At 31.8% G+C, this 25,415-nt stretch overlaps 1 protein-coding gene across 2 annotated transcripts; it reads right to left on the bottom strand.

Annotated features, from left to right (window-relative positions):
• Positions 1–5: 5 nt before the first annotated feature.
• On the bottom strand, positions 6–25,406 carry LOC146535461 (uncharacterized). Of its 2 annotated transcripts, XM_085190689.1 has the most exons (8): positions 25,256–25,406; positions 24,327–24,378; positions 6,225–6,283; positions 5,130–5,286; positions 3,286–3,466; positions 2,460–2,616; positions 2,091–2,242; positions 6–1,831 (listed from the first exon to the last, which is right to left on the bottom strand). In XM_085190689.1, the coding sequence occupies exons 1-8, from the start codon at positions 25,320–25,322 to the stop codon at positions 1,823–1,825; spliced, it is 834 nt and encodes a 277-aa protein (XP_085046815.1). In that variant the 5' UTR covers positions 25,323–25,406; the 3' UTR covers positions 6–1,822. The 2 variants fall into 2 exon arrangements, with proteins under 2 accessions (XP_085046815.1, XP_085046816.1); XM_085190690.1 differs by lacking the exon at positions 6–1,831 and having other exon boundaries at positions 2,082–2,242.
• Positions 25,407–25,415: the final 9 nt, after the last annotated feature.

The raw sequence follows: 25,415 nt of genomic DNA, 5'->3' as shown, positions 1-25,415 counted from the left end.
AAAAATCTAATTACTTCACTTTATTGCACCTATGGAAGTACATTTGTATCTAAACTTCGATGTTTAAAAATCACCATTGTTAATAACATTAACTTTTCTAATTTTACATGAGTAATACAAAATTTTATGCATTCGTTCAATAATCGATTACATGATGTTATACATTACGAATATCATTCATTATAAAGACACCAAAATACCATTTTCAAAGAGAGCTTTAAAATAGAAAATACATATTTATCAACGAAAAAATGATGACAATTAGCGTTCGTTACCTGAGTACAAATACCCATTTATTAGGATTCAATTCTTAAAAAAAAACAAGGAACTCATTACAATCTAAGTACATATTCTTATATTATCGTCGTATACTTTAAAAGCCTCCAAAACATATCCAAATAAACATAGTACAAAATACAGTACTTAAAAAAACGTCATTTAAAAAAATCAAAGTTGCGTGTATATTACAATATTAATGTCAGGGATGTTTCAGTGTTACATTTCGGGTTTGGATACAGATATAAAAAGATTGTGAAATTATTTCAATTTATCCATTAGTCTATTAGATATTCCGTTAGATAAATTAGGTTATTGGGCATATACTATAACATTTTTGGGATTTTTTTTATAAATAATCTGTTTTTATATTGTTCGATTACGGGTTGCGGATAGTATTTTATTTCGAAAACCAATTGTTTCGGTTACGGTTACGACGCTCGATAACATCCCTGATTAATTTAGTTGGAGTCAAGTCAGTTGAAAAACAAAAGGACAAGTTTAGTTTAAACAATAAAAAGCTGAATCTTCACTATTGCTCTATTACGTAACTATCATAAATTATAAAAGCATCGCATTAACAGCTAACATTATTATTTTTTATAAAATAAGGTACTAAATAAAATATTGTCGTGAGTATTAAAACTTGTTGCGCTCTCAGCTTAGAGTATGGACGTTTTATAATTATGATTTGTTAAATATAAATTATGTTCTAAACACATACCTACATACATTGAGTACTACATAGAGGGCCATGTTTACAAAAATAAAAAAAACATAAAAAAATGTTATATGTTGTGAATGACATTTAATAATTAGACAAAAAAAAACTTTTTAAAAAATACTAATTTACATTATTACCATTACGAGACAGTTTAAGTTATTCAGATATAATCGTAAAACATTATTAAATTATGAAGTAACAGTTAAAAATATATAACTAAAGTGGAAGGAAGACGAAGGAAACAAGTCTTATAGACAACAATTTATAATACCATACCACTAGGACCTAGTATTAAAAAACACTATATCCATATATAGACAAAATAAACATTATAAAACATGTTATTTGTGTAAATTAATAAATGTATTCTTAATTTGAAATTATCAAATTTTACCATTCAAAGTCTTAAAATTGATATGAAAGTTGTACATTTAAAAATTGTAATACTAAATGTTAAACCAAACAAAAATGGAAAGACATGGAATGTTACCACTATGTGAACAAATAAATAATTCACGTTTTATCCATACTGAATTGGAATGTAATTACAGATTATATTAAGAAATATCCCCTATATAAATTGTTAGCCAAAATTTGGGAGAAAAAAACTCATTAATTGAGAATTTAAAGTTTTAAAGAAGTCTCAAATTATAAACGTAGCTAATACATATATAATTGATATGATAAAGTATAGTAAGTAAATATAACATATAATAGTGTATGTGTAGTTAAGAACAGAGGCAGTTAGCGTTGGTATTGTCACATTAGAATATTCACGCAATTGACATCGCTATGGACGGCTGTGGGCGGCGGCGGTGTACATTACATCACCTGTAAACACAAGTAATATATTGCATTTTCTACAGTTTCACACTGTTATAACATTTCGTCCTTTTTTTTCTGCCTGAATGTGTCGTAGTGGCGACAGTGTGATTTCCACTCGGGAAAATATATTTTTTTCCCGATCTTGTCGAGTACAGCCACTCAACACGCAATGTCTCAAATTTGGGCAATGCGTGAGGAACGGAGTGTCTTAACACTAGGTTCTTTCTGTCTCTAGGTTGTATAGCGAGATCGAATATCAAAGTACCTGCAGTATCTGGCTGGCCTCGAAGGCGGTGCCGGGCAGGAGCACGATAGGCGCGGCCACGCGGCCCGCCTCCACGCACACCATGTTGGGGAACTCGTCGTCGCCGAAGTCCGGGATCTCCTTCGCGAACTCCGACCACGGGTTCCAGATCACTGCCCGCCGAGAATATATACAGTGTGTATGTAAATAATAAAGTGCCATAGATATTTTGTTTTTCGATAAATACACATCTCATCTCATTATTAATTTAAATTTTTAAGACTACAATAGTGAAATTAATAGTAACTTCTCCCACAATTTTTGTATTTTGAGTGACAGCAAATAGAAAATATGTTAAAAGAAAAAAACCTACTGCAAAGCAAATCTTACCTGTATCAGGGAAATTATACTTCTGTATCCTCATCTTGCGTCCGCTCACCACGTTGGTGATGATGTGCTCTTGCATAGTGTTCTGGTAGATGCGGTCCGTCCACTCGTTGATGGTGACCACCTCGCGCGTCTCTTGATACACGGCACCCTCTCGTGTCTGGTTTGTAAAATTAACAATTTATATTTTAATCAAATTAAATTTGAAATAAATTGTAACTAAATAAGTAAAGGCAGTCGTGGCACAGTGGGATGATTGTAGGTCTGATTTACACTCAGGGAAATGAAATGTGATCATTCTGGTAAGACAACGACGCGTTATGTTCCACCAATCAATACGAAATGTCCGAGACATTTCATGGCGCACCAAAGCAAGTAGATGCACCTAATACTAAGACACTCTGTCTGTTTGTTAAGATAAAGAAAAAAAATTGAAGTAATACAGACACTTTCATTTTATTATTCAGATAATCTTTACTTCGCATCATCATCATTTTCACATATTAAATATTTTACATTGCTATAACATTGCTGAGACCACTTAAGCTCAGCGACACACTGCTTCTGACAGCGAAATCGATGGTTGTGGATTAGATTCCAACGCGGGGGAATAAATTATTTCGTCGCTCTGGTAACAACACAAAACGCGTCGTTGAGTTCCACCATTCCACATGCAATGCCTCAAACATTGTGCAGAAAGTAGGTAACGGACGGTAGGAACGGACTCAACACTAGGTTCCCTCTGTCTAACCTGCTGTATATAAAATACAACATAAAGCTACTAAAAAAATAAACAAATTATTTAGAAGCCAATAGATCTATGATATACCTTATCAATAAACATGCAGCCATGCATGCCGGTGATCTGGCAGCGTCGCACATCGGGAACCTTAAAGTACGTATGGAGGAGAAGCTGACAACTGAACGTCAGCTCTTTGCTAGGATTGTACACTCCTATGTTGAAGTGCAACTCCTTCTCCCGTAGAATAAGGCGGTATGTTAGTCTGAATCTGTAGATTACGATTAAGTATATTATAAAAGATTTATTATTATAAAAGAAAAAAATTAATAATCGCAAGATAATAAATATGTACATATATATCTTGTGATATCTAAAATTCAAGATTTTTTATAGTATGCTATTTTATAAGTCAACAAATCACAACAGTCTATTCTACAAGTCAAGTCCATTTTCATCACACTCATATTAAGAACATTGAACAAAGATATATATGTAATCCGCCATTTTGTTACGGCGATCATAATCAATTTACTACGACACTGTCTATCCATTATTCTAATATAATCAGTAGAAAAGATCTATTCCAAATTTCAGCTAATACAAAGTGTTTTTTTTTTAAGATTTACATAATTAGGTATATTAATTGGAGGTATGTGAAATTAAAGAAAAACTAGTTTAAATCATAATTTAGAACAGTGTATTGTTAAAATATTAATATATTTTTTTTACAGCTTCACTCTTATCCAAAGAGAGCCTAGTGTAAGACCCTAAGTGATCCTCATTCTTAATAAATTGGTGTGCGTAAAACTCAACGAAAACTCAACAGTTGCGAAACTCAATTCTGCGCTTTCTTACCAGAAATAAAATTAATTAAATAAAGTAAATATGACCAAGTCAAACGCTACGCTTGCCTCTACTTATTCTAATATAGATGGCATAACTAAAGCTTTACAGTTACTTGCCGGCCTTATCTCATAGCAAAATCTTTTTACATATTTTAATAGAAACTATTAACTTATGATTTAATATTTTTTCTAAATTTCTTATCTTTAAATATTCAACTATTAAAAATACAAGTCAGTTATGAGATGTCATTACCTACATTATTTTATAATTTAAAATATTAACATTTTCGTCTATGCTGGAGTATAAACTGGAGGCAGGTACCTAAGTATTCATTTTGTAGTATCTATATCTTAAGAAAATTTGACAATAACCAATTTTAAACATAAAATTATCACAAATCTTTCACATTATTGTGAGACAAAACTATTTATATATCATTGTTTTATCCCCTTTCCTATATACATAGTCACTGGTAAGTCACTTACATATTTTCTGTGCAAGGTGGTGGAATCTGTGTTTTTAATATGAAATCTATAATACTATAACATATGCCTTTAGATCAACAGGTCCAAGCTGCGTCACAGTCAAGTCAAATATAAATTATTCATATCATAACATTTCATAAGTATATAAAAAGTCAGATCATATTAATCTATGCAAGCAAGGAATATATATTTTTTTAATTACTTTTAACGACTATGTGGTTATATATTAGTATAGAGAGCTTTTAAAATATATATCTTGTATTTTTTTTATTACTTTAAGGATACATTATCGTAATAAGAAAAATATTTTGAATAAAATCAATATAAATAGTAATTACCAATTTTTCATACATTTTCTTATTCTAATGCATGATAAGTTACATAAAAATTTTAGAGAGAACAGTAAATTAAATTTGTAAGATACCTTCTGTACATTATTATCATCGTTAATAATGAATTATAATCGATAGAAAACTCAATTAACTCCACCAGTACAAAAAATAAATAAATTTAAAATGACAACTAAAGCTCTTTTTCTGCCAATAACATTTGCAAATATAAGAAATGCACAAATTTTCTAATTACTAATAAAGTACATACTGGAAATGCCACATGGACCGCGTAAAGTCATCATCCATGAGGCTGAAAACAGCTTCCACGTCCCCGCTGGGTAGTCGCTCCGGCATCTTCTCTACGTGCCAGCGAGCCACCCGCGCGAACCCGTGCTGGGGACCAAATGCCCATTGTCCGAATTGAGCTGTGGATATCGATCACAAAAATTGTATATTAAAAATATATTTATATTATTATAGATTACTGGAAACTTCGGCGGGAAGTGAGGAAACAGAGTATCTTAACAATAGGTTCCCTTGCCTAAGCGACGCTTTTGGATTCGTTTGTCACTTGGGGAATTAAGTATTCTCTCGCTTTGGTAAAAAACATAGTGCTGCTTTAGGCTTCGCCAGTCAGTGCATGGGAAACGGAGTGCCTTAACCCTAGGTTCCCTCTGTCTTGCTGTAGCTTATATATATATTTTTTAATTAAACGCTATTTAAACAACACCTACTTTTACCTACATTACAAATATTATAATGGTGCCGAAAAAAGATCTAATTAGTATTGTTTGTACAGCTTGCGTAAAGAATGTTGCTTTTTAACACATCGACAAAATTTAATTATTCAAAAATAAAATTTCAAATAAAACACGGTTACTTTAACTCAATTCTCTAACATTTCTTTTTATTATTTTCGATTAAAGTAAACCTCTTTGTGGGTTCACAATGTCCATTAAGCACTTACATGTTCTAAATATTCAGAGCAGTGCATGCTGTCTTAATGCAATAGGATTAATTGCTAAAAATAGTTTCGCGATTTTATTATTTTAAATTAAATGTAAATTCATTATTGAGTTAATAAATAATGGTGAAAGCATACTACCTCACCCAAATGAAAAGAAAGAAAATGTATCAAAACATAGAGGAATCGAATATTTGAAACATTTTAACTCCTTTGCTTAACCTGATTTACACAAACGACGTTAAATTAAGATCTATTAAAGCGTATTAAGTAGCGAACCTTAACGCCGTTTATTTAACTAAATGACAAAAGACTAAATATTTTAAATTTCTCAATAAAAAATATTTACTTTTGTTATTTATAAGACTTCAGAAATGTAACAACAAAAATTATACTTACGAAATACAAACGGTATTCCTCCCCGTATCGCCCTCTTCCCATCGAACACAGCTTGCTTACTAAAACGAAAACAAAAAAAAACATTGAACATTTTTGCAAATTTTATTTTTAAAACAAGGAAAGTTCAGAAAGAAAGAAAGAATCAGTAGCTGTACTGCGGAGGATTCAAAGGAGATCGCTGGAATACCAGAACAAAGTTTCAACCAAGAAAAGTTTTGAAGTTCTTCATAAAAATATTATACGAACAAAATGACAACTTTAATTTTAAATTTAGAAAATTCGCATCCTACAAACATTATAAATGTGAATGTTTGTGAGGATGGTTTTTGTGTCAGTTTCACTTAAAAATTATTAAACTGATTTAGATGAAACTTTACAGTAATATAGTTTATATATAAGAATATATTTATGTGAACATTCTGTAATTTGTATAGTTTATTGTCAAAATAGAGGAAATAAAATACTTATACTATATTTAATAATTCTACATAGTGGGGATCGAACCCACAACCACCGCGTTTACAGGCAGATATTGATCCACGCTCGCACACACGCCACTATGGCATATTACTACAAGAAACATTAATTGAAATTAAAATTATAAAGGCACTTTTTGTGGCTGTCGACATTTAGATGCCAATATATGTAATTAGTTCCAAGAACAAATGAATACCTCAGATTTGATGGAAAGATAATGATGATAATGAAAGAAAAGCGTAATAATATTACAGATACACATTAAAGAATAACCTGCGTGGAATACAAAGTCGAGTAAATAAATAATTATAAGTGATAATCTTAACTGTTCCCATTTATTATAGATATTAGTGCAGACTACTTCTTATAGAATACCTAATTAAAATTCCATCGTACATCCATTTATGGCACTTAAGGGACAAAAAGGTTTTAGTAATTAAACTTATTGTTTCTCAATAAGCTTATGTGGGAAGATAGATTAAAGAAAATGAGTGTGTATGATATTATATTACAGCATGGTAAAAAGTCTTTACCTAAATAGAAAAAAAATAAATTTACTAAAACCCACCGCAAGTTGCAAATAGGGAAATATCTATATAATTTTCCATTCATTATAAACGATAGCAAACTAACTAACTCAACAACAACCATAAAAGTAAACAATCAATAAAAAAACATGCACAATGTAAATATCCGATATTGTATAACAATAACTACAAAACTTGGCAATACAAGACACCCTGCGATACACCAAACTGTTTAACCAGAAGCGAGAGACATCAGCATTATTTTCCAACTCACGTTTTGAACAAGATCAATTTTAGCGGTTGCATTCCAACGCAGCCGGGGGACGCTGCAAAAAGCACCCTTATATTATAAATGCATCAGTGGTCAGGTCGGCATCGCGACAAAAACGGAGCCGAGCAGGCCGCGTATAAATTATTTATGCCATTTTTAGCATTTCGGAGTTTGTGACGCGGACTGGACATCGGCGTCGATTCTCGGCAGATGTCAACGGCAAAACAAACACTGTCATACTGCCGATGCTGGATTATCTGACGAATTGCTGGACGAATTCTTACACCATTACTCCTTGCATACCTTCTAATTAAGAGACGATGCATTTACAGCTAAACGATTCTCTACGTTTTTATACGATGCTACGTACAAATATTTTAAACATTAACACCCGATAAGAGTATCAGTACGTTCTTAAAAACATCAAAATTACCTTTTAATTATGTGTTATGTGCAATTTAAAATTAGGAACAAATAAGACTTACAAATAATAACTATGACAACGTTGCGAAAACAAGTTAAGGTAAATTAATGTTATATAAAGCTAAAGCCATAACGCCTTCGCTTTTCTAACCAGTTTCAATAATACTGTATGAATAATAAGTGTTAGAATTAATTCAGTATAGGACAATGTAAAATAATATTTAGGATATAGCTTAAAAATAATTGAAGCAATGCCACTTTTTTCTTCTTTAATATTAGGTAACTAAGAACAATAGCAAAAGAAAATACATTATTATTCTATCTGAATCAGTAAATATCGCGTGCTAACACGATGAGTACAAACGAAGGTCTCACTTTGCAAATCAAGTGCAAAGCTAGGTATCATTCCAGTTAATAAAATAAAAAAAAATACTTCAAGATATGTAACTGAATTTTAACGTAAAAGTTGTTATAATTTGTTTAACGGGGTGAACATAGACAAGACGAGACTCTAACATCAAGAGTGTCATTATATTTTTTAAATATTTTTTTATCCATTTTAAACAAATTACAATTAAAATTATACAGTAAATACTTCAAGTTAAGTATTTTTACGTCAAACAATTTATTGGAAATATCATTAAGGCTCAGTTTCCGTATATGGAAGAATTTCGCAAAACCTTTTAATTTTCCACCGTGATAATTTTGGTATCAAAAATTTGCATAGTATTAATTGTTGATCCGTGATTAATTTTAGTAATTGGCTATAATTAAAATGCCTAATTAATATTCCATCTGTAGCCACTCGAGAACTGCGACCAACTGTGGACAGTGTCATTAGCAAAAACAAAAAAAATCAAGTTCCTACCTTCAGAACTTAAATAGCTTGCATTGTATACTAATTTTATAATGTTAAGATATCTCGATTATTTCTTAATGAATACTTTGTTTTTTTTTTTAATATAAAAGGGCTGCAGGACTACTATCTTTATTTTTAGTTGTTCAGCTTAAATTTGTAAAGTTCCAGAAAATAGGTGTAGTCACGAGGGGCTAGATAAAGTTTTAATTAGAGATTCCGGATGGAATTCCTTCATGAGCAGCGGTCGGCCGATACATTCTCGCTTCGGCATCGACCAAGTTTTTACACGGCACAAACTCGTTCCATCCACCGTCCGTCTCCCTTGGAAACAATGGCTACAGAAAATGTAGCTATGCCGATCGATTTCTTACTATAATTATCGCTATAAAGTGTTTAAAGTATTAATTAACCTTTTGATTCCCAGAAATATGTTCCGTCGATACTGCATTGCCAGACATTTTTTGCCGATTCCATCCTATTGTCACACATTATAAATGATTTATATAATTAAATGGCAGTTATACTTATTGTTACTTTATAATTTTTTTTCTGCATTATCTCTGAATAAACAAAGAAAAAAGTTTTAAGTAAACTACTTAGTTCTTACAATTTACTGAATTTGAAAGAAGACAATATTGTAGCTCTCTAAGATAGAAAGAAGAATACGAAGAATATTAGTAAGAATTTCCCAGTTTTGGGCTAACGTGAGAAAATACTGAATTAATAATACACATCAGCTCAAACTACATAAGTCGCACAAAAAACTATTAATGTCACGCCGCTCTCATCCCATTGTTGCACGCTTTCATGAACTAATCTAATACGAGCACTTATTGCTTCTCAACATTGTCAAGTCTAACCGTTTCTCGTGAGATGGCTGATTAACCGCATTGAGAAACTTAGACAGAAAGCCCTTACATCACTTAAAGTAGACACTCGTTATGGTATAATAGGCCAATGAAAATATTTATCAGGTTCATAAATATACAGCTGTAGACTCCCCTTATAACATTATAGCAATACAATGCATCATTTATTTGTTAATTCGTAGTAGAAAAATTACCTTTTAAGGTCATGTATTTCTTGTAATCATTTTTAATTGTTTTGAATTAAATTTAATACAAATATTTGTTTTTTAAACGTCAATTCAATTAAAATTGTATCAACGTAAGTAGAATTTTGTAATTTAAAATTGTCACTTTTTATTAAGAGTTATTACTATTGAAAAAACGTTGCAGAATAACATCATCCTAGGTACTGAAAACAGTACGTGAAAACACAAAAATATTAAGCTTCGTGTACCATATGCCAAGTATATAATTTCAATTAGCACTAATATTAAAAATTGAAAATGTTAATAGGCCGTCGTGGCGCAGCGGCACAAGGGTGTGACTGTAACGCGACGGTTGTGGATTCGATCCCCACTCGAGGGAGTGAAATATTTATTTACGTTTATATTTCCATTTCTTCGCTCTGGTATCGCGGCAAAGCGGGGCGTTGAGTTCTGCCACTCAACACGCAATGCCTCCAGAATTCTTCACAAAGTGGGGAACGGAGTGTCTTAATACTAGGTTCCCTCTGCCTACCCTGCTGTGTACGGGAGCCAATAGCCACTCCATTCTATTATAAGATAAGCGCCCGTTGTAATTACACACGGAGTAATGAATAGAACCTGTCCAAGAGTGGAATTCATTAATACTGGCTCGTATCTATTCACGTCAGCTCTCGGGCGGGAAGTTGTAAAATTTAAAAAATGTGCGATTCAATAAAATTGCATAGCCAATTACTCGCTAGTTTTTTAAATGGCTACGAATATAAACCACTAGAATTAAGTTATCATACCAATTATTATAAACAAGGAGACCTAATTGCATCAGTGACATTTAATTAGTTCGAATGGTGAACGTTAAAGATGAACAAAAAATAATTATTGAAACCAAAATGGAAACGTAAATGATTAGTGTTTTCACTTTGCTATTCAATTCATGTTAACGATTTTAAATACAAATAAAATAAAAGAATAAAAACTAATTTTAAGTATTTATTTTCCTGAGCGTTACTCGCACTATGTTACATGTTAGCTCGTTGGTTCCAATTAGTCTCAAATTCATACATGTAATGAAGTGTGTCCAAATTCTTGAGAAAAAGCGTTCAGGCGCATATCTTCTTCATCTTCCAAAATTTTCCCACACATCTGATACCAGCAAGATTAAAATGTTGTTTTTATTGCTCTAATAACAACAAATAACAGATAATTTTCGTTTAAGATATGTGAACTATGTATCCATAAATACTTTTCTGGTATCATAGTTTACAGATTACAGAAGATTTTAGGATAAAATATATTTTTCATATAAAATACAAGGAAGAGTACTTAACTAACGAAGATATATATACATTTTTTTACATCTTTTATTTTATATGTATATAACCTTTACGAAGTTAAAGCTATATTGTCGTGAAATTAACGGGAACTGAGAGAACAAAGTTATGTCACTGTCCTCGGTGTTTACCCCGCAGGGGACGTCGCGTCCTAACTTATACATTTGTATAATTAACCTTTCTAACTAATTATCCGACTGCGGGTAAAGTAAGGAAATTATAATAAATCAATTTGAAAAAATTGCAATGTTTTTGTTACTTACAACAGTGTTAATCAATTAGCACTAACCATGATTATATAGGGAATAGATAAATTTTGTAAAAATCGACTAAATATTAATGAATATTTTCTATTAAATTAAATTATTATTTTCTATTAAAAAGTACCTACACGTAATTATACAATTGAATCATAGTTAATTCTATCTAACATTTGAAATTAGATTTTCATTAGATTTATAAAAGATTCTAAAACAGCTCAAACCGCTTATATATGGTATATTGATATATTGAAAAACTAATTATTTAATTTCTTTTGTTGTTGATGTGAGAATAAAAAAAAGTCTTTGAAGCGCTCCAGAGTTAATGACACGAAACGTGTTACTTTGACATATTAAGAGGAGACCATAAACTGGTTTAATACAAAAAAAAACTAGTTGATAAAGGCTGGTGCTACTGTGCAGAAACAAACAAAAAGGTAGCATAAATGATGCGACACTCGACACTGACGAGCTAGTACACAGTTAAGTGCTTTAGGATATAAGGATATCATCACCTGGCTCGACGATCTTAAAATATCATAGAAAATGTAACTTCAGGTTAGGAGTTTTACAAAAAAAAACACTAAAACATGGTTTCTTTAAAAATGACTACCGCCCATTGTTCTAAAATTGCGGGGAACAAATGGACTATTATAATAACAGAAATATATATATTTTTGTCTTGAGTAAGCTACAAATAAATGTGGGGACGTATTATAAAGCAATAATATTACGATAACTAAATATATTATTTACTATTTCAGAAATTAATGAATAAGTATATTATTAGATAAACTCGAACAAGAAAAATCATTGAAGCAGAAAGTCTTTACAAAACATTTGATTATATATTTTTTAAAAGATTCATGCAAATAAAAAAATGTGAAAAACTATCATTATAAAGAGGATGACTAACATAATAACGAAAATCTAAATTAAGTTATAGTTTGAAATGTCCAAACCATTTCCACCAAGACTTAAAAAAAGGACAAATAAACATTACTTTTGATAATTATAATAAAAATTATAATTATCTATGATTTTATGTAGAATATATTAAATCATAGTCGCAAGTAACCTTCGTAGCAACCACGGCCGTTGAAAGTGTTAGCCGGAACAGCGTAGGTGCCGCACGTGCCTCAACCCGGCACACAAGGATTTTGTAACATTCGTATCGTATCGTATATCTAATAAAACTTTTATGAGTCTTATTACAGCGAAATCATGTATATGATTAATTATAAATTTTGTTCTTTAAGTTGAACATGAAATTGAACTCTACAATTAATATAATGTCAGGATCATTTTCAGTTCTAAGTGAAATATGTATCTTGAAAAGATTAATTAGAAGAGTTTAGAATTTTAGATGAAATAACGACGCAGTGAAAATGCCTTACCAATATAAATAAGTATAGTACGTAATAGTTGATTAAAATACACAAAATAGGCTCCTAGAAATATTTATACAATATTCAAAGTTAATAATAGATATTTCCCACACTTGATTGCAAGTGTAAAAATAATATAAATTAAAGAATGAAATAACCTTATAACTAACGTAAAAAGTATTCCACTTAATTTAAAAAGGGTGATTATAAAAATTTGTGCATAAGTGTTCCTTTTTATTGTAAATGTTACACAAAAGCGACAGTAAACTAATAAATAAATAATATCGATACCCACCATCTCTATCCATCACGTAGTGTGCAGCAACATGATAAAACAAAGAAAGTCTCAATAGACCACATATTCATAAAAGAAAAAAAAGAGAATAGTTTCAACTCTATTCATATTTCATTTATGAGCGAGTCATCTTAACGGTACTTAAATACACAAGGGCTTAGAAGTCTGGGGAAGTTAGTTTCAAAAGTTGTTTTTAATACCGTTTCAATTGTGGTTGTATTCAGTTAGCGTATATCTTATTATATATATTAAAATTTAAATATGCACGAGATACAAATCTCGTTTATATTTTATATAATTACTTTTAATTTGAAATTAAAGAAAATGATCTCAAAATTTTCAAAAATATTAAATAATAAAAGAAAAAAATGTCATAATTAAAATAGCTTCAGCGTATATAATAATATTCTCTATAACAACAATAACAAATAATCCTAGATAAGAGTGGACAGGGACAAACTTAAACGCCGTCGACAGGGGTCAGCGGTGGACCACCGTCCGCAGATGTTCCGGACAGCAGATTAATATCCTCCTCGGGTCGATTTAACACCGCCTGATAAGCCGATTAGAACCTTGGGGGTGTGCTTACAAGACTTAGTCGCGGTACCTTCAATACATAAGTATTTTGGATAAATATGATTATATACTTTGGAAAAAAATTATATACTTACAATGTGAGCAATTCTATACAATATAAAATTTCCGTAAAATTTACTCGAATAAAAGAAATCTCTTTTACCCAAAACGTAAATACATATTCATATTAAACTCCCAAAGACCTCAAATAAATTAAAATAGATAGATACCAATATTAACGCGTTAGTAAGTCGTGTGAAGCTCCTTTTATGGTGGAGATTCGTGTTTAACACGTCATAATAGATATCAGCTGTTTACAAGTATTGAATCGATAAATCATACAAGATGCAACCATGTAAGGACGCACGAGACTAATTCTGGTGATGTCATACGAAACTTTAGAATTCAATCGCGCGTTCTCTTCTTAACACTGTATATAATCTGTGTCTACGATTCAGTCAACTATTCCAAATACAACAAAGTCGAATATCATATATTATAGAGGATGGCATCCTCGGGCTCACCGTACCTACATAATTACACGCCCAAACAAAATGAGCTATCACGAACTGACGAAAATTATAATCACCACGCACTATATACGTGGGTTGATAATAAGGCAAGAAAATGGTGTACACATCACAACATTAACTATGCAGGAACGAGACTAATGTATATTTAAGTAAATATAAAATATTAAAATTAACATCTTTAGTGAAACAGTCAAGGCGAAAAATACAAAATTCATTAATCTTAAATATAGCTAGCTATTCATTCTATTGGAATCAAAGGTCAAATTTGTTCGCTAACGCAATTGTGTCTAGTTTATAAATTATACATATAGATAGACGATAATTATCTTGTGCTAGCAAGTATACAAACAAAATGTACTATAAATCATATCCGAGTTCACGCGAAACTGTTACTAAATGAGGCACTAAGCAATCAAACAATGAATATGGCGAGTAGGAGGGTTACTAATCACAAATTAGCCTGTTAAAACGCAGCGGGATCACCGCGTCTAATATTTCATAGCATCTGTCTTCTGTCTAATGTGTGGAACAATCGATGTCTTGGGTGTCATTCGAAGGGACAAAAAGTGCAACATGTGTTATATATTGTCGGTATCACGTGCAAAGTAGAGCCAAACTTTCTGCGCACAACAGTTGAAGTTCATTATGAAATTAGACAAAAACTTATGCATTTCGTTAAGTTACGGCTAACATGTGTATAACAAATACTATTCGTATAAAAATTAAACCAATTGTTATATAGTTGCTTTTGAATGAATAGAACAGCATATCCAAAAGGTACAATAATAAAGGAAATATCATTACAAGTTACAACGTTAAGAAATTAAATAGTATTATTATTAGACGATAGTAAATCTGTATAAGTAACGCAGTTAGGCGTCCCAAGTTTATTGGAAGTCAAGTGGAAGGAGATATGAGGTCTATTCAGGAGCACTGGCGTGTGACGCTGAGGTCGGCGATGATGCCAACATTCCTTACAATTTTTTTATACACTACCGTCTCTCAATAGACCAACGATATAAAATAGAAGTGTGATAAATGCAACACCCAAAAGCACCTCAGATTTTTTTACAGTCTTAATTACTCAATTTGTAATTTAAATTGCGCTTTACGGTACATAATTAATCACGACAAGGAAACATACTTCAAACAAATTCTTAGAAACGTTAACTAGTCAATAGCTATGAATTGGATCTTGTACCCCTTAATTAAGAGGTTCATTTTGAAACAGACATCATGGAAAAAACCTTTAAATATCATGATTATCTGACTTTATAATAAAATATCTGTTCATATAGAACATGTGTGCAAAAGAATGTTTCAATATATATCTATGTAGATTAATGGAGATACTGACAATTTATCTCGTTTAAGTCCAAAAGATCAGTGGAAGGAGGAACGACGGGTTTCTGTATATTTAGTCGACAATCCAACTCGAGCGTTTTCAACTGCTACCCAGTACACTTGCATCACAGTAATTATTTAGGTATGCTACATTGACCATCAATTACTAAGAGAAAAAGATTGCAATGTAATAGAATGGATTAATCCGATAGAAAATAGACTAGAAATTTTCTATGATCGAAATGATTTCCCATCTAATGACGCGATAAACCCGTTTCGGCGACCACTGATCCGTGAAGTGGCGCATAATGTGAAGCCAGGGCCCATTGACGCGCGTCGATCGATGGTAATCACACGGTCATCCTGGCTTGCATCGCAGCATAAAATTATCTCCACATTAGCGGGGTGGACCATTTGTCATCGGTGGAGGAGCAGGGAGGGGCAGAGGGGTTGCAGACGCGACCACAAAAACAAGATGCGGCAGGGGGCGAAGCTACCCGCTAGCTGGCTACGTAATAAATTGTGTTTATTTGCACTGAATTACCAAAGCTCTGTTTTAACTTGCCTCATTAGAATGCAAATGTATTTAGTTTTTTAAATGCTGATGCTGCCAAACGTACCTTCTGTCATATTATTTCAAAATATATTTATAGTCTATGTTTTATAATATAAACCTAGTTTATAATAATAATTGAGAGAATTGATAGGCACCGAGAGGACAAGTAATGATTAACTGACTTTAAAACAATTATAAAATACATAATTTTTCATCATTAACAAATGTGATTCATTCATCATCAGACATTGTTCGGATATGAGTATTCAAAAATAATGGTAACTGGTAACATCATTAAAAATTAAATAATATAGATAGAATATCTTTGAGAGAAATGAACAATTCTGAAGCATATCGAATCCATCCATTAGATTCATCTGAATCATTTCACGCCGAAATCCCAGCTCTATAAAAGGGTCAAGCGGCGCGTCACGTCCCTCGACGCAAAAAGCTCACAAACTATGTTTAATATTAAAACGGAACGCGGCTTAGTTTTTGCCAATGACACGAGCGCTTGTGGACGTAACTTGCTTCTAGGTAATTTAATTTATAATGGAAACAAGAATAAAGCCTGCCGTAGTACCTTTCTAAACTCATCGATGACAACAAATTAGAACTTTTTTGAGTAATTTATTTTGTACTAGCAACCCGCCCTCTTGAACCACACTATTTAATTATGAACCGATTGAAATAAAAGAAACACAAAATATTAAGGGAAGCTTGTCAAACTTAAATTATGAAACCTTTCTTTAAAGCCGTTTCTGAGAGTATCGTACAGAAACGCACAGCCGAACAGATAGACAAAAAAAATCGATTTTCTCATCTATCTTTCAAGTATAGACATCGACCAGTTACAATTTTATTAGATGTATACGATAACGGGAGACTTGGCAAATATTACTTATAAAGTATGTAAATAGATTTTAAATAAAACTGGCAATAGAAAAAAAAATGGGAAAAACGAAACGGAAAAATCATCAATTTTAAATGAATGTAATGAACGAATATAATACACCTTTCTAGTTTCTACATAAAACTTTCCTATCTTCAAAGTCTCCTACAAATATTTAAAATATACGTAACATAATATCTTTGAAGTATATTTTTTTTAAATTATGTACATAATTAGTATTGTGTTAGTTTCAAGTCATGTTTTACGCAGAGCTTAATTATTAATCCAAATTTTCCATTCATTACCATAATTTATTCTACAGTTTTTATAATGCGTTAAAGTAGTCAGTCAGAATTTAAAGTTACATAAAGATAACTCTTCTTAAATCGAATGAATCTGTAATTTCAGATTTCACGTAATGCACTATCTCCTTATAGCTTGTCTGTTTATGAATTGCTGCGGCTTGGTCCCCCTCGTCAAATAGAAATAATTAAAGCTTGTATATGGCACATTTTTTTTTTCAGTTTCGCTCTGAATTCCTTATATACTAGAGTAGGCAGAGTAGTTAAGACACTTCGTTCCCCACTTTCCGCCAAATTTTCGAGGAATTGCGTGTTAAGTGGTGGAACTCCACCCCTCGCTTTGCCCTATTGCCAGAGCGAAAAAATTAAAATACTAATAAAAAATAATACAGTCTCACAAGTAGGAATCGAATTGACAACCGTCACGTTTACAGTCACACGCTAGTGCCACTGCGCCACGACGGCCTCACGCTGTATGATACATGTATATATGGTATTTTATAAGTATCCGAGGTAACTCTGACCGCAAGTCCAGTGGGTCCAAACCGTTAACGTGATGTTATAAGCCTTCATCAATGAATCTACCCAACACCACCCAAAACAAAATACATTTAGAACCAGTAGTTCTAGAGATAGCTTCAGCTATTTCAAGAACCTATCGATGCCGAAAAGAGATTTTGTTGTATCTCACAAGAAGGCTCTTTTGAGATACGCGGTACGAAATCGCTATATAGTTTAGAAATATAGATTAAATATTTTTTTACTTATTGCAGAAGCAGACATACAATAATATTATTATATTTTCACTAGATTAGTTGCAGTAGCGTGCAAGCATATCTAAATGTAATTCAATTTGTGTAATTTCAATTATATCTGTAGGTACGCTAGACATATCATGTAATAAAAAAATATTAAATTACATATTTTTATAATCAATTGTTTACTTCAACAATAATATCATTGTATTGTTCGTGGATGGTATAACAAAAGAAAATGTCAATAAATAAAATATTATTAGTAAATACTTATATCTCTACGTAAAACAATTATGTACATTTTCGGTATCATCTAACCATAAATATGTTGCTATGGCATACAGTGTAATTAGGGATGACCATCTATAAGCAATTCAAGCATCCAAGAGAATGTCTATAGTTAATCTTTGTACCTACATTTAATTGTCTAAAATGTAGACAGAAATAGAATTAAAACATATTAAATTGTTTCATTTCTAAAAATCTAAAAGTAAATATAAAAGATAATGATTATAACTTATTTTAAACAATTAGTTTTATCATTGTGTTATTATTATTTTTTTGAAAAACTTGCAACATTTTAAATGTAACAAATATATTAAAATATTTTATTAAATAGACTAACTTATTTCTCTTAATTTATCAACACGTTTTAATAATAACAATAAAAGTGTTAGTACAGCACGTAGAACCAACATATATATGCTATATGTACCAACCCTAGGAACAGTACCTACATAGAATCATTAGCGGCAGTCGGTCGTTTGTTAGAGGCACTCGCGGCCGAGACGCGTTTTTGTCGTCGCGCCAAATTGCAGCACACAGCCGCACACCCCGGACAATACGTGACACCAAATTGATTCAAAATTAGTCGCGATCTTTACAATGTCACACTTTATTTATTTTGCCCATTCTATTGTTAATGGAATATGGGGGGGTGGAAAAAATACCTCCTTTGATTGCAATTCGATATGCATGCATTTCATTATTACAGTAAGCAAAGAAATGATAGCTTTACAATGTATATTATTTTTTTATATAAATGTTGTGTATAATGAATTATACTATATGTATATAAACATTTTTAAAGTGGTTAACAGTATTTTCTGTAACCGTTACTTATTGAAAAGCATTTTTGAATCTTTATATAATTATGAATTAAATTAATTACCAATTACAACGTATTACAAACCAATTCGTCATTCAAACATATTTGTTTCCATGTAAATTATCAGATTAGGCGGAAAAATTACATTTCTGCAAGAAAATTCCCACAGTGCTTCAAACGCGAGAGAGTGATGTATTTTATTGGTACTATGAACACAAATATATTGACGATATAATCCACGTAACTTAATTTATTGATAACTTTTATTGACTAAAAAATTGCCGGATTATATAAAAAAAACACGCACACAAAGTGTATTCTTTATTTAATTAATTAAAATTTCCCAATACAGAAAGTTATGGTATGGTAAACGATTGGACCTGCCGTTGAACAGGATACCGAATCAGTCCCGTTGCGTTTAGTATTAATTAATGTAATTTAATTTTAGTTAGTGTGAAAATAACACTTTATACTCACTTTAAATCATTTAAGTATAATTCAATTAAATTTGTTTACTTATTTCGTAGGATTAAATAACGTTTATTACGAAGATCCGTGAGTATGGGAAAGATTTAAGATAATGATTTAAAATTTGTGATTTTTGTTAGATGGTTGAAAACAAAAGTGCTGGTAGCAACTTGATTCAACGAAAGTAATTCCCAACCAATTGTCTCGCATAGACAAAGAGGAAAACATAATAACATGCTGGAGCTCCGGTAGTTCCAATAATTTTACTTAACTAGAATACAATTATAGTCTATGGATATCATTTTAAATAAATTCAAATTATAGCTTAGGTTATTTATATAAACGAAGTACTTTTTAAAATCTCATATATTTATGAAGAAATAATTTTAAAAAAATCACATATTTTTATAAGTTATATAGAAAAAAATATATACGGAATATTTTGAGTTAAATCTCTTGCGGTATGCAATTCTAATAGTGTAGAATAAAAATGAAGCGAGCCCATAAATAATGAACAAGTAGGCTGCGTTTGCCATTGTATTCAGTCACGTCGGGCATACCAAAGGTTATCAGGACAGCCCATCTGTGAGATATTGAATTTCGGATATTTCCTACATTAGATGACGAATATCTATATTTATATGAGAATATACGTTTAAACATAGAAAATTTTTATATAACATATAGTCGAAGCTCGCTGAGCAAAATTTCATAGAAGAGTCGGGCGGGTTAATTAATTTTTTACCAAGTTCAAGTTTTTCAAAAGAATTTTCTTTCACAACTGTGTAACAAAAATATACTGATTAACTAATCAGATTTTATTTTAAAAAATGGAGTCATATTGTACAAAATAAATATCTTTTCTTCCCCGTGTCATTCACGGAAGCATGACGGGACAGTACATGGCGGCCTATAGCAGCACCAAGGGCTTTATAGGCCTGGTCGAAAGTGAAAGAGTAGACGATCCCCCCAAATTCCTAACATCAGAGAGCGACCAAGTGGTAGTAGTGGCCGAATGCACGAGGGTGATGCTGGACGATAGGATACTCGGAATGGCAAACGCCATTTCAAGCGATCCTGAGCCGGGCGCAGCCTTCGTGAATTGGGAGCTACCAAAACTTTCCTGGGTAAATGGGGTTCCGGGGTGTGGTAAGACAACTCACATTATCAAGCACTTCGATGAGGACACGGAAGTAGTAGCGACAACCACAGTAGAGGCCGCGAAAGATCTAAGAGAGAAGCTGGCGCACCGCCTTGGCACGAAAGCGACAAAGAGAGTGCGAACAATGGCCTCGATCTTAGTCAACGGTTTTCATGAGGGAATAGCTATAAACCGGCTAACGGTGGACGAAGCCCTCATGAACCACTTCGGGGCCATTGTTATGGCGGCCAGACTGTCAGGAGCGAACGAGGTCACACTCATCGGAGATATCAATCAGCTGCCTTACATCGACAGACAAAATCTATTCGAATTAAGGTACTGTAGGCCTAGCTTGACAACCAACATCACATGCGAGTTGCCTTGCACACATCGGAGCCCAATGGACGTCGCCTATGCCCTCGCTGGAGTATATAACAGCATTTACTCCGCAAGCCCCATTGTCCACTCCCTAAAGGTTCTCGGATACACCGACGCGCGAATACCACACTGTAACGACGGCACCCTATATCTGGTCCACACGCAGGAGGAGAAGAGGCAGCTGAAAGACCAGGGATATGGAGCTGGAGCAGGTTCGCGAGTCATGACTATCCATGAGGCCCAGGGGCAGACCTTCGCAGACGTCGTCATCGTCCGAACCGGACGCGCACGGATCCGAGTACATGAGAGCGTCTCTCACGCAGTCGTCGCAGTGACGAGACACACCAACACCTGTGTCTATTACTCTGACGATGGCGGTGACGCAATAGGCAACTTCATCAGCCGAGCGGTGGGCGCTTCATTTACGGAGGTGGTGGAGGCGAACCTAAAAGGGGCAATGTCACAAAGAGACGATAGGGTGATAGAGGCACTGATCCAAAAACTTAAGGAAGGCGTTCTGCATAAGCCAGGCCAAATCTAAAATTCCACACCTATATACATAATAATTATACAAAAGACTATAATAATTATACAAAATACTATAATAATATATGTAAAAAAAATAATAATAATAATAATAATAATTGTCGGTAGGGGTCTCATCCAACCCCTCTAGTATAAGCTCTAGATATAAGTACAGTTTAAATTGTCCCAAAATTAAGTACGCCACATTAAAAGAACTTTCATAAAATAAAAAAAGGCACGGGCAACTATGCGCCCGTGGATGTAGTTTCTAAAATAAAAAAAAAAAAAAAAAAAAAAAAATATCTTTTCTTCATATTTTACATGAAATTCACAACAAAGATATCTAAAGCTATATCAATTCAACTATACTTAAGACTAAGTTATAAGAATAAAAAATAAAAAAAAACAAAACAAAACAGCAACCCCAAACGCATTAATTTTATAACTGTTCAAGATATTGGTTATAATATATACCATTAGTATCTAATATAAATGGAAAATCATATTTTTAGATTGCATCTGCTATGAAAAACTTGTTTGTTTTTAATTACGAATATTCCATTTTATATTTCATATTTTTTATTATATTCCAAAATGTCATTATTATTACAACTACCGATGAATTTAAAAACCATATAAAACATGTTATAGATAAATAAATTATAATATGGTCGTACCATAAACAGCTTTTAAGTACAACATTTTCATAAAAGCTTAAACGAAAAAACAATATGACGAATAAGATTTATTATTTTATTGCTGTGCAAATATGTATATAAGCATAAAAAAATATAGAACCATCTTTAATTGATTTGACATTCGAAGTAAAACGACCGCGAAATCGGTAACCGGCTACTAGATTACGCTGTTATTTGCAAATTGGGCTGTAAACACTTTAAATATGTATTCAATAATATTATATGGGTATTGCAATTTTTTCAACTCAAAAGCAAAACATTATAAGTTTATTTGCTTTTGCCTTATATTTTTAGGGTTCTTTTTTTTATTTATTTCAACTAAACTCTACAGACACGTGGTCCGTACTTTTTTTTTACTTTTTCACAATAATCTAGCTAATCAATGGTTTTATTTTATCTGCGACTTAAACTGGGCTTTTATCTAGAGGTAAATATATTTTCATTTCTCCCCTCTGGTGTCGACGCAAAGGGGCGCTGTTGAGTTCCGCAACTCAACACCCAATGTCTCTATAATTCGGCGGAAAATGCAGAACGACGTGAGAAAGGAGAACTTAACACTAGGTTCTCCCTATCTACCCTGCTATGTACGGGGTTACATAGCAGGGTGGAGCTGTGAATTTATTTAATTTATTTTTTAATATCGTAAATTATAGCATTGTGGCACTGCCGAAGTTTGGGACGTGTCTTATTAAACACAACAAATTTGTGTTTAGACTTATCTTTGAAAACAAAATGAGGCAGTAAATCACGCCATCAACATCAAGATATAATTGATCAGAGTATCAGTCCACCCATCTCAGGTGCTATACACCTATCTACACTCCCATTTAGGGTCCAACATAAGACTATTGCTTTAGAAAACAATATAACTAAATTTATTTCATTCTTAACACCCAAGTGTTGGACCCATTTCCCCTATTTTCTTCAAGCCCGTCAAACGGTATAACAGATGTACGGACCATTATTCAAATGCTAAGTCTCGGTTACACGAGGTCCGCCAGGAGGCCCGAAACACTAATCGACACAGCCTCATTAGCGGAAGCGCTCGTTTCTACACGGATATATTCACGGCCGGATTTTTTTTAATTCATTCAACTCTTAGTAGAAACATTGTATTCTTAATGAATATGTTTAAAAACTGCATTAGATGTTAAAAAAATACGTCTTACGCCGTAAAAAAATGTATCACAGTTAAAATAAGACGATTTATTTCTTATTTATATATAGTATTTAATTTCGTATCAAACGCCCCACACACCATTAATTATGATCAAAGCCAAATGTGAAATATATGGATGTAATTAAATTATTATAATGCTCACATTAATGACATTAAAATGTTATATAATGACAAATAAGATTAAATTTCATGATTAGTTAGATCTTAGCAGATATAGAAAACCGATATGGAAAATTATTTCTTTAAATGTAAGAGTATATAGAACATAATTAAATATATATTTTTTAACATTTTTTAAAGTGTTATTCCACACTTAGGAAAGAAAAATAAGTATAATTAATATATGTTTTATACCCTTATAAGTAAGATATCTTGACTCAAAACTAAAAACATACTGTTTCCATTATCATATTAAGCATATAAATGATATTTTTTTTTTACTAATAAATGTAACTTTAATGGGAAATATACATATATTATACTTGTACATATAACAAGTTTTCTAAATTATAGATATATTAAATAATTTATTAAATATATATTTCTTATGGGAAATGAATTACATGATTTAGTAAGCATTTGAAATAATATAGTTATCTGTTTATTTAATTTCAAATATTTATTTTCTTTTCGTTAATAAACAAAAAATAATATTTAATGTTTTATGTAAGAACAATATAATGAACATACAATGTTTTTGTTGATATCATATTTAATGTGATAAAATTTAACTAATCCATTAAAAATTACCAAACATGCCTTACCTTACAAATAATTGTTCTTGATTATTAACCCGCCATGATACCACTGTAGCACCTGAAACAGAAAACAATAAAAATAGCCATTTTGCCAATTATACCTAATTGTAATTCATATCACACTTACTGCCCAAGCTATTTAACTTATATCAACATAATAATTAAAAAAGTATAAAGCCTTTTTTACTCACATACCTTTATTATCAATTAGGGATGTGTGCGTTACATAAAAGAATTTAATACAATATTTATATGAATTATTTCCGAGTGAAAAATAGTTTATAATTAAAACAAGATTTTTTTTTTTATATATTTAGAGTAGCATGTAATTATCAATATAAATGTAGCACATATTTAACAAAGACAATGAAAAGAAAAACGAAAAAGTATGTGTTTAAAACTATTTTGTATAAATTCTGTAATGATGAACAATAATTTATCTTAAAATAAAATTCATAAAAATATTATTTATTCAATTTCTGGCTAATTGATTGCTTAATTCACTTCCTAATTATTTGTTAATGTTGCTAGACAGCTTATGAACATTTTTTGTGAGTACATCAAATAACCACTTACAATTTAGTATACACTTTACTTCCTACAATCGAATAGCCAAGGTCATATCACCGCAGACAACTTCTCAGTCTATTCATTAAAAAAAACTGTTACCTCTTATTACGCTAAGCAGCACTACCAAAACTTATATATAGAAAACTAGCCGAGAAGTATTATATATCGTAATTCAAGTAACCCAACGACTATAATATGTATCAATTTAAAAGTTCCGCGCATTACATCAAAAATAATAACAAAAAAGTTTTACAGGTTATGCGGCTTTTGTATATTAAGTACAAATATTAGTTTATTTAACAAGTATATCAGAAGTTTATTACTTTAAGATAATTTATAAATTGTTATAATATAATTAAACTTACCGAAAAGATTTACGGTACAAGTTGTATTGTTGCCTCTGTCGAGAACGACAACACTCGTCGCTGCCATTTTCCGATTGACAGCAAAGCTAACTGACAAACAATTCAGTGTTGAAAACTAGTGACAGCTTGGTCCTAAAGACAGTATAACTGAATACCGGTT

The sequence above is a fragment of the Heliconius melpomene genome, chromosome 10 (genome assembly GCF_056956725.1).
Source record: "Heliconius melpomene rosina isolate 202511_hmr_F chromosome 10, ASM5695672v1, whole genome shotgun sequence".
In the NCBI taxonomy this organism is placed as follows: Eukaryota; Metazoa; Arthropoda; class Insecta; order Lepidoptera; family Nymphalidae; genus Heliconius; species Heliconius melpomene.
The sequence above is the reverse complement of the archived record's forward strand: the minus strand, read 5'-3'. Positions and strand labels throughout refer to the sequence as shown.